General features: G+C 40.0%; 1 protein-coding gene across 10 annotated transcripts in view; it reads right to left on the reverse strand.

The window, feature by feature from the left end:
• il1rapl2 (interleukin 1 receptor accessory protein-like 2) overlaps positions 1 to 16,951 on the reverse strand; it is a 395,718-nt gene that overhangs the window by 208,067 nt on the left and 170,700 nt on the right. The window contains exon 1 of one of the 10 annotated variants that reach the window (XM_020595457.1): positions 15,233 to 15,451. The exons of 8 other annotated variants lie outside the window; for them this stretch is intronic. In XM_020595457.1, the coding sequence (XP_020451113.1) occupies position 15,233 (1 nt within the window). In that variant the 5' untranslated portion in view covers positions 15,234 to 15,451. Of the gene's footprint in view, positions 1 to 14,590; positions 14,757 to 15,232; positions 15,452 to 16,951 lie in introns of those variants that run through there. One more of the 10 variants, XM_020595458.1, reaches the window with a different exon arrangement.

Below are 16,951 nucleotides of genomic sequence, written 5' to 3' on the forward strand. Positions count from 1 at the left end.
ACAATTTCATTTTACAGCCACATTATGAAGGCTGCGCCAGTCATCTAGAGTTCAGCAGTATGTGAACACTGATGCCGCATGAGGACAAACCACAGTGTTTATGCACCTGATGAGAAGCTGATATTCTGATGTTTTTCTGTCTGGATAAACTCACTGACCTCAGGTGTCTGATGCTGTAATGATAGCTGGATGAAGAGATGCCCAGAGAGATGGGGGAAGTCACCGAATGAAAAGGAGGGCAGGACAAGCGAGGAAGGAAGAGCTGGAGGGTAGGACAGAGGAGGGAAGAGGGGAGTGTTAGAGAGCAGAGATGGAAGTGTGTAGTGCATGGTTAGTGAGCGCTCCCTCTTTTTGTCATGCTGCTTCCCTGATTTTCTCTCTTCTTTCCCTGGTAAAGGGAATGTTAACACTGTTATATTCTTTTTTTAGTATAATATGTGTGTGTGCAGAAGTGAATCATTTACTGCTTGCAAACCAATGATGGTAAGATGATGTCATGGGGTAGGACTGGATAAGTCTGACTTCTTCCTACTCCATTCAAGCATGTACTAGGTATAAGCAAATTGATATTGGATTAGCATTTGTTGGATATGTGTAAAATTATGTGTGTTGTCATATCAACTGTTTTACATGCTTGAAAGAATAAATCAAATCAAATCAAATCAAGGGCAGAAAGGGGACATGACTATTTGTCCTCACCCAGGTCAGGGCCTCTCAGCCCTGGGATGGTATCCCACTAATCTCCCCTCCCCTCTAGCAAGAGCCACATACTGTACTGACAGACAGCAAATTCTCATCCAGCTGTCAGGCAGCCTTTAGATGAACTCTCACTGCAAACACATACACTCACACTCTCCAATACAACACACAGCAATGAATGAGATGCATAGCAGGGGCTGAGCTGGCCAAAAACATCATCACATCTCCATTTATGTTTATCAGTGAAAAGTTTTTCACCTGAAGTAATTTTTGCAGAATCAGATGTTTATTTTTCAAAATACTTCTTTTCCCACCCATGCACAGCCTATTCATTACATCATTACTTAGAGAAACACACTTGGAGAAGTCCCAACTGACAGGAGCTGAATCATTCAAGCAGCTTGCTTGATATACAAGATTTGGGAGGTACCCGTCAGCTTCTCTACAATCTGTGATTACCTGTAAGACACCTCTGTGTAGGTCTGCAGAAAGATCCTCAGAGAAGCATACCTCCACTGCCAGGAGGCCCCAAGGGACGAGTGTCCTGTTGCCGCCAAATTTCCATCAAGTACAGTGCACACAGCACACCAAAGGTGATATATTCATTATAAATTATTTTGCTCAGAGACAGAAACCAACCAGTATAATAACTAGTATAACAACCAGTTAATAACTTTACAACATTATTTAAGAAAATATACTAAGTCTGCACATTCTAACATTAAAAGAAAAATTTAGAACTGGATTTTGACAGAGGACCATGTTACAGTATTACGAGATTAGCAAATAATGAGTAGCACAAATTCCTGTACAACTTGATGAGCAACTGACATATGATATACAGTACAAAGAACTGCCCCTGAGCAGTTGCTTGATAACCACAACTTTTTCCATAACATTTTGAGATGTCAAAAACTGCTTTAAAGAGCCCATGGCATTTCCTTTTTTTTTTTTGACTCATCTATGTACAATTTTACAACTTTGAAATATCATCTTAGACGTGACCTAAAGCTCAACAAATGACGTGTACGTATGTTCTAGTACTTCGATGCAGAAGCAACTCAGTTTATACACGTCTCACAAACTCTCACTCCTGAAACTTTTTTTAACAAAGAAAAAAAGCATTAGGTGATAGTTTAAGGATCTTCTTGAATGGTCATAAGCTCCAGGCAGGTGCACGTTCATGTGAGCTTGCCTGACATCAACCAGTGCCAAAGTGGAATTTTTTGACTGCATGCAGTTTTGTGGATATACTGTATTTTTTCTCCTGCTGCTGCTGCACTGTGACCAGATGATGTGGAGAAAAATATAGGGCCTGAGCTTACTGCATGTCCGAGAATGAGCATGTACAGGGACTCGTTTTACCTGACCGGGTCTAACCTACAAGCAGCCGGCCAGTGAAGCCCCCTGTGGTGGTGAATGATCAGCTCATCAACGCTGGCTTGTTTTGTCTGCTTGAAGCCAATGTGTCTGTCGCATGTGATGTGTTGCTGGTTAATGAGCGGATTAATAATCCATGATGTTATTCTCGGTGCTGCGTTACCTGTTGGAATTTATTTCACTACTTTGGGACTGTATGTGGTCATATGGGGGAAGACAGTGACCACCAATTGGATTTACTGACCTTGGAGCTACTTGAAAAGGAGCAATGTTTCTACTACTCGATCGGACTTAAGGGTAAGTTTAAATAAAAAAACCCCACACATTGCATGTCTGTAAATGTGTTGTTTTTGTAATGTTAGAGAATTGTTGTAAGGCTGGCGAAGTTACTATGTCTGCATTGTGCAAGTTTAAATATGGGGTTTCTCAACTACCCACGTTAGAGTGTTACACATCTCTTTTCATCAGTACACATACCATTGTTATACCTACTTGGAGGAGAAATCCAAATTAATCTGTGCTGTTGCAGTTTGTCCTGCTGCGCATTTTCAACACTGGCAGAAGGAGGTGTGCTTGTTCACAAACTATCCTCTTGTTTTTAGGAAGAGGCTCTCTGGTTTTATCATTCTGAAATAATTACAGACTATTCTGAGTTATGAGGGGTACCAAGCTAATCTAGAGGTACCCAAGATTAACCATTAAATTGCTGGAAATTAGCATGCCATGGACACTTTAAATTGTTTTTACTTGTAATCTACTGTTTAACATTCTATCTAGAGACAGGACTTGAACTCAGTATAGATTTAAACTACTGGGGATGTTTATACCATAATGGCTTCACTCACATTTTATGTGAATAATTATGCTATATATGTTTATGTGTAGACACTGATGGACAACTAGCAGCTTCTGCAGAGACAATGTAGTTCTTTCGTTCCAGCTGGCCCTGATGCCATTGCCATAGTTCTTGAATAATCCTTCCAAAGTGACTACCCCAAAAATATCACAGTTTATCCCTCCTTTCAGTGGTGCTAAGGCTTGTAAAGATAAAGCTGTAGCAAGTTAAATCAGAGAAGCTAACTTTATTGGAAGGAGTTTGTAAAATGTGTTCACTCATTGGCAGACAGTGCAAGTTTTGTACCACATAGATAAAGGAACTAGATTTTATATATAATAAGAAACCTATTTTAGGTATTATCATTTAATCATCCCTGCATGATTGTACAAATGATGCAAAGTACACCATTCCATTCCAGTAAACAGAAACCAATGCTATTGGTCCATTTACCAGTATACGTGTCCATACATCCACTTCTTCATCATTCATCAATCCATGCATCCCTGATTATTTGACAATTTACCATTCATCATCATCTGTCCACCCAGAATGAAGTCATACAGACACCAGATCAGCCATCCATCCATCAGTTAACCAGTCAATTAGCCACGCATCCATCCAGCCAGCGAGTGCTGAGTCTGGTTATAGCAACCAGTCAAAGCAGGTCATGTGAGTAATGAAGAGGAGGAGACAAATTCATAGAAAATCAGAGTCATGACCCACAGATCATCCCTCTCTGACTCATTTTAAAGTTCCTCATCTTTCTGTCTCCACTTGCATGTCTTGCTTTTGTTCTCAACCCACACTGTTTAAACTCTTGACTCATGTTTTCACAGAAAGTGGACTCTGGCATTGCCAGGGACACAAATCACAGGGGATGACTGTCATTTCCAAGAGCCCCGCCTTCCAGCAATTATTATAATCCAGTCCTATATTAAATTAAAAAAAAAAGTATAAATGACAGGGCCAATTAAGAAGTAAAAAAAAAACATATTTGATTTACATTTTTCTTTCAGATTTGAGCTGTCAGAGACCTTTGGGCCAACTGGCATAAAAGGCAACATAAGTGCACTGAGGACAAGGGACCTGAATGTAGCATTGAAGATGTTGAGAGTGATACATGGAAACTGTCACCACTGCTTCAGAACATCTCCAAAAAGAAATATAGATATTTTGCAGGCAAGTAAATATAAAGGTCATGCAGTATTATGTTTTGTAACAAACAGTTTGGGCCTTGCATTACACCTTCAGTAGGTCTGTATTATGTGGCCTTTAGTTAATGGCAGCCAGGTTAACCTTGTGTCAATTTAGTGAATTATTTCACACATTACCAGAAACAATATTTACAGAGGTTAGATTCTAGAAAACAGCTCTTACCCTGCAACTAACATTACTTTAACAATATATAAAGTTAAATGCAGAAAAACTGATGTTCTTCATGAAAAAGCAGCTAAAGAAAGTGACATATCTCATCTCTGGGGACCTTTTCCATTAGCTATGGCAAAAGTGTTCACAAGCATCTAAAAGTACTAGGGACCTAGATTAGCACAGTGCCACAGTACATGTAATGTATGGTAGTTTGAATCTAAAGCTGAAAAGCAGTAAGAGAGACAAGAAGAATAATACTGTCTCTAAAAATGAAGTCAGGGCCCTTGTGTTTCCAGTAAGGGCCTTCATGATCCCTGGTGTGAAGGAGGAGAGGGGAGAACAGCAGTGCTGCTGGCTGATGAAGGCAGCAATTAACACTTACTCAAGTTATCTATATACAGGACCATGCACTAGAACTACACTCAGAGCTGAAAAGGCCCAGCCATGGTTATACATGGGCATACAGCACTCCTCTATGCATTGCAGTGCACTCAGCGTGCTCTACACAGAGTTTTGGAGGATTGGGAGGGTAAAGACATGCAAATAATATCATAGAAACACACCCCCCTCCTGTACACAGTCAACACCCAAACATGCACACATTCCCTCAAAAAGATTACGTACATACAGTAACGTGCTGCTGGGAAGTCGCTGTTTGGAGGCTTTTAACTTGAAACACAAAATAAAATGAAAACTTTTAGATATATATCCCACCCACAGTGTGTGTTTATTTTTACCCAGCTGCAAGTGTGTGCTCCCGTTTGCGTATTGTTGGGAGAATGTATGTGTGAATATGTGAGTGGGTGGATGCATCCTTATGTTAGCTGGGAAAAGCTTCTATGTACGTGTTCATTCTCTTCAGCCAAACCATAGCTGATTGCAGCCCTGACTAAATTAGCCCGGTGCTTTACGTATGATCGTCTGTCACTGTGTCTAATTATTTTTTTATTTTCATGGTTTTGGGGGCAATTTGTTCTGTCACCAGAGAGCTGCAATGACACACTACGATATAACACACAATCACATCATAGATACTGACTCGTTGCTTAGATGACAAAAAAAAATGTACATCCAGACGCACAAGACACTAACTCACTTAAAAAAAAAAAAACACACACACACACACACAAACACCATATACACACAGTTAGATGAATGGCCTGCTGACGTGTGTGATGCAGAGTTGATGGAAAGGCCTGTTTGTTCTCACATAGAAAGCACAGCGCATCAGACAACAAGGGAAGAAAGGAGTCAAGAGAAAAACACCCAGGGAAACTGTCACATCACCAAAGTGCTTGTCATTAACCTAAAACAAAGTCAGTCTTGAGTTTGTGTTCATGGCCATGTATTCAAGTATCTTTAATGGGCTGTAAATTGTTTTCGTGAGCTTTAGATGCCTGTGTCAAATTTTCCAGTCATCAGAGAACCAATGGCAGGCTTCATGTGAAAGCATTAAAATCTCCCAAATCTGGGTCTTTGAACAATATTTCTGCCTCAGTCTCAGGGTATCCACAGTCTGCTATGAAGTCTGACAATGGTTTACACTAACCTAAATTGGGTAGAGATTCATTTCATCATGGTTCATGATTCATTTCAGCAGCTGGCTGGCAGTAGCCTGCTACAAGAATATGCTTGAAGACCTACTTTAGTCAAAATCACTTCAAGCATATTTTCCCTTTCAAAAAGTATAGCAATGAAGACACTAAATGTATTGTGTCAAGAATTTTTTAAAGCTATGAAAAGTCAAAACCTATGTTATTTCTTGAATGGCTCTTCAAGATATTTGGATTCAGCTGTTATTTGTAAAATTCAGCTCACTGCGGTGTCAGATACTCCAATTAAGTCCTAGAAAAACTGGGTGTCACCCCGAAGTGGAATTAATTGTACTTACAATATAAATAAAGCATATTTTATTAGTCACAAACTATAGCTATAACATGGTCTTAACTTAAAATTTATATCTGTAGAAGTCTAAATTGACTCTGCATCCTGCATAAGGTTGCACAGTATAACACCAAGTCAGCTAAATATCAGGGATATCAGCGTGCCCATTTAGGAAGCACAAGTGATTGTGAAACAGTTTTACCTGCTTTGATGCAAATGAAAGTGACAACATGCGCAATGGAGAGGCAAAAGCAAGATTCTGATTCTTCATGTTTTGTGCTTTTTCCTTGTCACCACTGGTAGCATGGGGCAGTACCTGCACCCCAGTTAATTTGCACAGGTAGTCCAATTACTCCAAAAAGGTGACACATCTATACGTGTAGTAATAAGAAGGTCTCCTGTGTCTCCCAACACAGTCTCAACAGCATGGAAGCGACACAGGAGACCAACCTTAACACCAGGATAGCTGGACAGGACCGGAGAAGGGCAACAAGCAGCAGGTTACTGGTGTGCATGATGCTGACCAAAGTGTTAGAAATAGACTCCATGAGGGTGGCATGAGGGCCCAACATCTTCTAGTACAACCTGTGCTCACAGCGCAGCACCATACAGATTGATTGGCATTTGCCAGAGAACACCAGAATTGGCAGGTCCACCGCTGGTGTCCCGGTCTCTTCTCAGATGAGAGCATGTTCACACTGAGCACATGTGACAGGCGTGAGAGAGTCTGGAGACACCGTGGTGAACATTATTCTGCCTGTAATGTCATCAAGCATGACGAGTTTAATGGTGGGTCAATGATGGCCGCACAGACCTCCATGTCATAGCCAGCGGTGCCCTGACAGCAGTCAGGTACCAGGATGAAGTCCTCAGAGTGACTGTCAGACTTTACACTGGTACAATCAGCCCCGAGTTCCTCCTGGCCCAGGACAATGCCCGGCCTCATGTAGCCAGAGTGTGTAGGCAGTTCCTGGATGATGAAGACATTGTTGCCATTGATTGGCCCTCACGTCCCCCTGACCTAAATCCACATGAGCACCTATGGGACATTATGTATCCATGCATCTGATGCCACCAAGTACCACTACAGATAGTCCAGGAGCTCAGTGATGCTCTGACCCAGGTCTGGGAGGAGATCCCCTGGGACACCACTGCATATAGGCACATGGGGGCCATACACACTTCTGAGTCACACTGTGGGTTGCTGCGTTAAAATTTATGCAACTTGCATGAACCTGGGATTCATACCACTTTATTTGAACTTTGGCCTGATTTTAATTTTAATTTTAATTTTTTTGGAGTGTTCAGTCCTCATTTGGCCTTGTGTCCATTCATACTGAGAGTCAAGCCTCATGCAGAAAAATGATCGTCATCACTCCTGTGACTAACTGTGGCAGGCAGTATTCATGCTGCACACATACACAGCCATAATGAGAACAGGGCTAGAAGTGAATGTGCACCATGTGAGTTTCACATATACAGTATGTAAGGTGAATTATTTTCAGTTTTTCCAGTTTTCACAAAACGAGGTTTTATTAAAGAACAGTTTTAACATTTTTAAAAACTATGCAGCATAGTAGCACACAACACTCCTGACACCTTTTTCCACCCAGAAAGATAGAAGAGTGTCAGCAAGAATCAAAGGAAAGGTGTACAAGACAGTGGTGAGACCAGCTTTGCTGTATGGGTTAGAGACCTTAGCAGAGATGAGGATGTTGAGGTTCTCTTTAGGAGTGACAGGATTAGGAATGAGCACATCAGAGGGACAGCTCATGTTGGCTGTTTTGGGGACAAGGTCAAAGAGGCCAGATTGAGATGGTTTGGACATGTGCAGAGGAGGGATAGTGGTTATATTGGTAGAAGGATGTTGGAGATGGAGCTGCCAGGCAAGAGGTCAAGAGGAAGGCCAAAGAGGAGATATATGGATGTGCTAAAAGAGGACATGAAGTTAACTGGGGTGAGAGTAGAGGATGCTGAGGATAGAGTTAGGTGGAAACAGATCCCCTAACGGGAACAGCCGAAAGAAGAAGAAGAAGAAGATGTAGCATACAGCAAACGCTAAAAAAGAAACATGGGGAGTGGATGGAATCAAAGCAGGGAACATTGAGGGGAAGGGTATGTTAACCACTAGGGAATTACCAATGATATCACATTATCATACCCCATATAAAAAAATGTGTGCATTAAACAGTTGCACTGAAGCAAGCTGATGATTTTCATCAAAACATGAAATGCATAAATCAGTGCTTCTGAAAATGTGTGAATTAGGTAGGTAGGTAGGTAGGTAGGTACTTTATTGATCCTCCCCCCCCCTCGTGGGGAAATTTCTGTGTTATAGCAGCAATAGAGGACAACCAACATAACACCATAAGAACAGATGCCACCAACAGAACTTCATAGAAACACGGGAAAGGACACAGCTGCTGTAACTTGCTGCCACTCCGCACGGCGCATGCGTACGTAAGTATATAGTAACAAAAAACACTTAGTCTTAAAATAAAAAGTTACATAAAGGCAATAAAGCATTAGGACTGATACGCACAAGTTTTATAAAATAGTGTCATCAGAAGGTTACATTACATTTACACAGCACAAATAAGTAAATCAAAGGCACCTAAAAACAGGGCAAAGCAGCAGTGGAGAGAATCAGGAACAGCAGTAGAGACTAAACAACCAGGAAATCAAGAACAATCAAATATTACTCTCACAATTAATCCCACAATGGGGGAAAGAAACCTGTGTTTCAGCCACAAGGATCTCTGAAATACCTAAAGCAGGGCAATGTACAGTATTTGAGAGAGATCAGGAACAAGATATTACCATGAATTACTGCTTGTGGGGCCTTATTGTATGATCATCTCCACCTGTAGAGATCACCATTTATCCACCTTTCGATGCACAACCACATCCCTGGTAACATGCATCTTGAAGGTTTCCCTACTGGCATCTGTAAACAAACTGTTTCAGTCACAATGGGCATAAAGTCCCAAAACCTCATTTTCTGTGTGAGCCAAACTCGTCAGAAATACAAGTGGGAAATACTTCAATCCAAAAGGTGCTCCAGATTGTGCCTTTAAAAACTAAGTCATTTCACTGACAATGCAGCCGTGTATGTGTGAGGGGGATGAGATGGCAATAAACAGAACAGCTTGATGGCCTTCTAGTCTTGGCAAGGCCTCCGTTCATCTACATCTTGTTTCCTAAGTTCACAGCTTGACTCTGACTTCTGCCTCATTACACTGAAGTGAGAATAGGCTGATGTGTGCGTGTGTGTGAGTGAGTGAGAGAGAGAGACTGAGACATGAAATTACACTGTTTCCAGGGACGATTCTCCCCAAAAATCGAAGCAGGCGCACATTTCTTTTGAGACCTCATGGGGACATTACATTGATTTTCTGGAGACTTACCTTAACCATAACCACTACTTGCCTATCCCTGACCCTTAAAGCAAGTCACTGAGCCCCCACACTGTGAGAAATAGCAGGCACAGACACACATTCAGTTGCACAGACGCCTCAACAGTGAAGAGCATGCATACATGGGAACAAATGCTCATACACGGCAACATATGCATTTCTCTCACTCATGCACATACCTACAAAAATACATCTTAAGATCACAAAAAGGGTTAACATCAGTTCAGTGATTGCAGAAAAGAAACAAATCTGCTCATTGTCAGAGAAAGCAAACTGCTGCTTTTAAATGCAAGTGATAGCAGGAGGGAGAGAGGAAAAGGCGCTCGTCTACAAGGGTGTGAGGAAAGAAGAAAAAAGCCATGAAAATCGGAGCGATACTATCAAAAAGAAAATGACGGGGAGATGAAGAACAATCTTGGTCAATACATTCTGCTCTTTTAATCTCAATAAGCTTCAAAGGAATCTAGCAATTAGCTTGTCCGTGTTAAATATATTCAGCAGGACGGGAGACTAACATACAAAAATGTTATCCTCACTCTACCAGCACTATTCCTCTCACTCTTCACTCCACTGAGGCTTGATATGGATATATATATATTTTTTTTTAGGTAATGTGTTCCTGAGTGCTACTGTGTAACCACGTTTTAATTGGATTACTAAACCCACTGTCACTCCTAAAATGTAAATCACATTCACTTAATTTACCAGTACATAATTTACCTGAGCACTCTCTTTGTCAAACACACAATTATTTCTAGTGGTACATTTACTCCCTTCAGGTTCAGCTCCTTTAAATATGTATAGAGACACCATATTGTGACTTGTAGAAATCTTTTAGCTGGAGGATACATATTAATATACTGAACAATGTCTCTGCACCTTAATATTACCATCAGTGTGAAAAATAGGCAAGCAAGCAAAACAGATCCATCCTGTGGGACTTCAGGTTGTTTAATAAGTGGATGTTGCTGTAGCAAATGTTCCAAGAGCAACAAGACACAAAACCCAGTCATTACTATTATAAACTCTTTCCGCTGGGGGAGAAATGCTAATAAACAAGATGACTGCTTTATTGTGTGAGCAGGGTTCAGTGTGGGGAGTTGTACTCGCCCCTACAATAACAAGGTCCAGGAGACAGAAATGAAAAGTTTTTCCAGTTCATTTAAAAAGGTGCTTTGTGACTGGTTTGACTTCTCAAAATAAAAACAACCCTTTACATAAACCCAGCTGGCAAGAAAATGTTGCTTAAAGTGCCCCCAAAACTGAAGGGAGCCATGTATGAAAATGGTTCTAATTCAGACACCGTCCATAAAATATCAGGGCCGGCTTTGTAGGGCTCTCCCCTGCTTCTGCCAATACTGCTGACTATTGTCAATGCTTGATCATTTCCATATGCACTGTAAATACCATTACCAATTCTATTAATTGCAGCCATGTTCCTTACATAGTACGAGTGGCTTCAATCTTAAAAGGTATCAAACTCATACCAGTGACAAATACTAAGTGGCATATTGAAATAAACAGCAGACAATGCATTTATTGTAAACAGTAACCACTTTAAATAGCTTGCAGCTTAAAAAGGCAAAAGTGCTGAGCAAGAGTTAACTACAATTAAGGTCAAAAAACACATTTCAACCAGTATTTGATGATGATTATTATTATTAGGCCCTGGGATGGGTCAGTGAATAGCAATATTGGTTTTGAGGCTTTTTACACTTGGCTTCTTACACAAACATCTCTAAAATGTCAAATTCATATTACCCTGTTGTGTTCTAAAAATGAATTTTTTTCCACACTTTAAACCAGCCAATCTTTTAGAACTACTCCTGCCTGAAATATACATATCAAATATGAATTAAACTTCTGGAATGTTTTAACCCTTTATAGGCCAGTATGTTTTCATAACCATATTTTTTAATGGGAAAAAAAATAAATTAAAATTTCCAAAAAACACATTTCAACCAGTATTTGATGATGATTATTATTATTAGGCCCTGGGATGGGTCAGTGAATAGCAATATTGGTTTTGAGGCTTTTTACACTTGGCTTCTTACACAAACATCTCTAAAATGTCAAATTCATATTACCCTGTTGTGTTCTAAAAATGAATAAAAATACAAGATTAGTTTGAACCAGAACATTTATTTAAAAACATTAACCTTGAATGACTGTGTATTAGAGTCCAGCTCAAGCAGAGCAGAGGCTGGAAAAAAAATAAATTAAAATTTCCAAAAAACACATTTCAACCAGTATTTGATGATGATTATTATTATTAGGCCCTGGGATGGGTCAGTGAATAGCAATATTGGTTTTGAGGCTTTTTACACTTGGCTTCTTACACAAACATCTCTAAAATGTCAAATTCATATTACCCTGTTGTGTTCTAAAAATGAATAAAAATACAAGATTAGTTTGAACCAGAACATTTATTTAAAAACATTAACCTTGAATGACTGTGTATTAGAGTCCAGCTCAAGCAGAGCAGAGGCTGGTTCTTGCAGATAAACTTATGGCACTTACAACACTCCAACCCTCTTTTTTGTGCACAAGTTGAGACTTTGACTTTGCTCCTCTGAGAGGGACCTGCAGCAGCACCAGCACCACCACCATCACCCTGCAGTTCCACGACGAGGTCTGCAGCGGTTGTAGTCTACAATCATCGCTGGCGTCTTCTTCTGTCCCCCACCCACATGGGGGACCCGGTGCCTGGTACTGAGCAGCAGCACATTCCTGCCCCGTCTTGATATGTAGGAGACAAGGGTGTGAAGTTCTTGCTTCTCGTCTTGAAATGTTTTTGAAATAAATTGCGGCCTTGTAAGAGAAAGGCCTTATGAAGTCAGACACGCACACATGCATGCATGCGTGGACACAGAGACACACGCACACATGGAGTGCGCATGAGCAAATCCAAGAGGAAGACGAGAGGAGATGAGGTGAGCCGAGCGGCGTCAGCCATGCACGAATGCATTTGGTTTCGATTCAGATCTTGAATTATAGAACACAGAATCTGGCCTTCTAAAACAAAAAACTTGAAGTTGGACACAGACACACCTACGTGGCTGGTTTTACACAGCGAGAACTATTTAGGCACATGCACGTACCAACACGTGCACAAACACGGTTGCGTAAATTCAAACGGACACAAATCATAGATATAACACAGTAGTGATACATTATCATTTTCGATCACTTTAGCAAGTGACCCTTTCAAAAACAGTAAAATTTGGATGAATTTGCATGCAGGGTTTGAAAATGGTCTCGCGTCACCATCTGCTGGTCAACTATTAAAACTGCATTTTGAGACCCTCTCGTTTTAAATGATGAATGGTGAGTAAAAGTAAGCTAGGTACATATGTGTGACTATTTTTATTTTAGCCATTTTAGGCAAATATAAGGAAATGAGACCTCAGTTTTTAAGTTTTCCAAAAATAAATAACCTGTAGCAAATTTGAGCTACAATCATTCAACACAGCCAAAATGGCTTGAAAAATAAAACAAATGTTACCACCAGTCCCCTAAGTCCACATGAGGGCCAACACCTCCGTCAATAGAGTTATGTAAAAAATGTAACGCAAATATAAAATAAAGACAATATTAAAGTATAAAGATGGACATTTTCCCTATGGGAAGGATTTTATGTGAATGTAGCCAAAATGCACACTTCTGTCTGTTTTGCTCTGCACCTTGTGAAACCCAGCCCTCAGACACACAGACCTGAAGCTGGAGGCACATAACAGGCTACTGTAATTCCCAAGTTCCATTTATTAATGTATCAAGCAAAATCAGGCAACAGTCTGTTTCATTTTCAAAATTGGCCACAAAGCACACAGACCATCGGACGTTACAATTAGCATCACTCCTCTAGTACCAGTGTTATGTCAAATTAAGCTACATATCCAGATATGCTACCTACAACTCAAAGGGGTTAAGTATTAGGGTGAGAACAGGGGTGGAGTTCTTGAATCCAAAGGTCAACTGACTTTTTGGTTCTCACATACAGCTCCCCGAATGGTACCAAATATTAAGTTGAGGGTGTCAATAACTCTGTCCCATCCATTTTTGCAGTTCTGTGTGCAGTGCACCAGATTTGGCTCCCCCATTGCTGTTCCAATGCAAACAAAAGAAAATACACTTGAGAAAACCAAAATTTGTGATTGCAACAATTTTCTAGGAGAAACGGTGCATTATCTGACAGAAATCTCATTGTTTTTTGAGAATGTACAACAAGCTATTTCAATTGGCTAAATGTATTACTTTCCAATCAATGTTCATTCCCTATGAAAGAATTATTACTGCATTTACTTATGTACATACTGGATGATGTTTGTAGAGCAAATGTAAAATACATTTTCACCCCATAACAAGATTTAGGTTTTTCTGATATAAACATTTTGTCAGTAAAACAAAAATGTTACTTCATATTCAAAAAAGGTCAACCGAAAATCTTTGTATAGTACAGCAAATAATAATAATAATGATAATACATGGAGATCTAGAGGTCAAAACGTCTTCAGTGTGCCAACATTAACAATGAACATGAGCAGTTGCTGCTGTATGACATGCTTGAGTTTGATGAAAACTCAAGAGGCTGGAGCTTGATCATCTTATTAAAGAAGGGATGTGCATATATATAGGAAAATATATCCCACCTCAATTTCTACACTTCACTGCTCTTTTCATTCACAACAACATCTGGCAAACAAGCAGTTAGATTACAGAGTGTGATTGAGCACTCTTGACCTACAGTTGATAGAGCAACATTTGGTATACCAAACACATACGTGCACAGAAATACACAGATTCAAGTTCAAGTACTTGTAAAGAGAAATACACTTAGAAAGCAGCAAAATATTCAGCGCACACACATCCTGTGCTCTTCATTATTGAGAGGAGATTAATACACTGTACTTCAAGGATCATTTTAAGTTCTCACATTAATTACAGAAGTCACACTCAGTCTCCGGAAATTCTCTCTCACGTCACAATAATAAAAAATAAAACTTACTGGGTAAAAGCACTGATGGCGAGTTCAGCAACCCACACAGCTGCTCTGGCAAAAGAACTGCCTGAAGATAATTCCTGTATGTCTTGGTGGAATTGAATCAGAATCAGCTTTATTGGCCAGGTGTGTTGGACATGAGGAATCTGACTCTAGTACAGTGGCTCTCAATGTGAATGTACAATGCTCTTCTGTAAGGCAACAAGTAGACAAGTAAACAAGACAGAGTGAAAGTATGTCAAATGAGACAAGAAAAATGTGCATTAGGAAAATAAAAGTACACGTATTATGCGCGCGCGCACACACACACACACACACACACAGACAGAGGGAGAGTTTAGATGGAATGTTCCTGATATATACAAAAGTATTAAACAATTGGCTTCACTACCAAGAAAAAAATCTACACTGCTTAAATAGCAGTAGAAGAAGAAACCTCCAGGAAATGCATTCTGTAGCTAACTAGCTGGCTAGCTAGCCAGCAGATATCAAACCTACAAAACAGAAAAATGTTTGTATATGCAAAACACAGCCTGATTCACAAACCATCTGATGGTCTCCACCACACCTGATCATATTACACTTCAACTAGTAAAAATATAAAACTCTCATAAGCCTGGCAGGTCAAGTTTAACCGTTTTAACTTACTGTGTACAGGCAGGGAGTAGCAGAGATAAAATCCAAAGTCTGAGTCGAGCTCAAAATGAAGTAGCAAACCCAAAGGGATGAAAGTAAGAGGCAAAGATCGTAGAGCACCAGTCAGGTCCAGACCGTAAAACACGAGGAACACTTGGAAATAAAATACACACTCAAACTCAAAAAATTAAGACCACATAGGCATACAAGCACAAGACATAACCTGCCCACTAAACAAAGGCAACAAATAAACATTTTGGAGGGGAAACAAATCAGCATAAGTGGAGACACCTATGGGGAGTGAATGAACGTATGGCTGAAGTGCAGGGCTGGGTGGTAAAAGGTAAATGGACTTCATTTATATAGCGCATTTTTCCACAGTGTGTTACACTGGCCAAAGCACTTTACAGGAGATGATACACCATTCACCCATTCATACAACATTCACACACCGATGACAACAGGTGGTGACACTAAAAAGAAACAGCTGTGAGTAATAGGAACTGACGAGGCAGGTAAAGCTGAGACAGAGGCCATGTGTGAAGGTGGAAGTGCATCAAAATAAAAGCTTTCGACAGGAAGTCCAGGTGGAAGTGCATCAAAATAAAAGCTTTCAACAGGAAGTCCAGGGGGATCCTGACAGATCAATAGTCAGCAGACTGAGCCAAAAGAGACAGCAAATCTGCACTGTGTACAGTGTATTGTGTATTATTGTGTATTAATTTACATTTTGTCATATTGGCACTATAAATGTATAAGTCTGCCAAATGAGCTTTTAATAGTTACTGTAGACACTGTGCAGACAGTGATGACAGGATTGATCTGACATTGAAGAAAATATAAAATGTGATGATTCTAAATCATCTTCTGGTTTTAAAAATATTTGTATTGCGTCAATGTGTTCATATTTGTCAGCGTTATAACTCAGAGGAGTGCAAAATTTGACACAAATGATTTCTCTGAATTTAATTTGGGCCTGTGAGTGAACCCACTCATTGCTGCAATTTCACTGAATTAAACCGATTTTTGCCACAGACATTCAGCTTTTCAGATGGTGTTATTCTGTGGTCTTTACAATAGATTTGACAGCTTTGGCATTTAGTGTGTATGAAGTTAATGCACCTGGGTCATGGGCATCCAGCCATCAATCAAATCACAGTTTTTGGACTTCAAATGCAAAATGTCAGAAGAGCAAATAACACATAAAAAAGGTTCCATATAAGAATTTAATTCCTTTTTTTCCTTATCAGTGTAGCCATCATTACAATGTCATTGTCAATGCCCATATGTAAACTGGGCAGTGACAAGTTATTTTCAAACCTCTGCACATAAATGAGATGTAAACATACAGTATGCTTTCACCTACTGCATTTTGGCTGATTAACCCTTTGAGTGACTGGTTGGTTTAACCTGTTAGAAACACACCTAATTCATGATTACATCTCTTTGAAAACAGGGAAGGCTTCCAACTAAATGATTCATTAGTCTGGGTAGAAATACTTTTTTTTTCTTTCTTCTCGCCACCCTCTGCGGGATGTTCAGGGCCAGCTACAGAATGCATTTTGGAGCCAGAAGACATTCAATATCTTGCTCAAGGACACTTCAGCAGGGGCGATATTTGCCAATAGCAGGGCTTGAACCTAGGTCCTTAATTACTTTCTACCCTCAAACACTTCTCTCTGCTCCCAGTCTCTAACATTTTCTGTCCTCCTCTGTAATCAATCAGCTGGC

Source organism: Monopterus albus, unplaced genomic scaffold (assembly GCF_001952655.1).
Source record: "Monopterus albus unplaced genomic scaffold, M_albus_1.0 scaffold27.1, whole genome shotgun sequence".
Classification (NCBI taxonomy): Eukaryota; Metazoa; Chordata; class Actinopteri; order Synbranchiformes; family Synbranchidae; genus Monopterus; species Monopterus albus.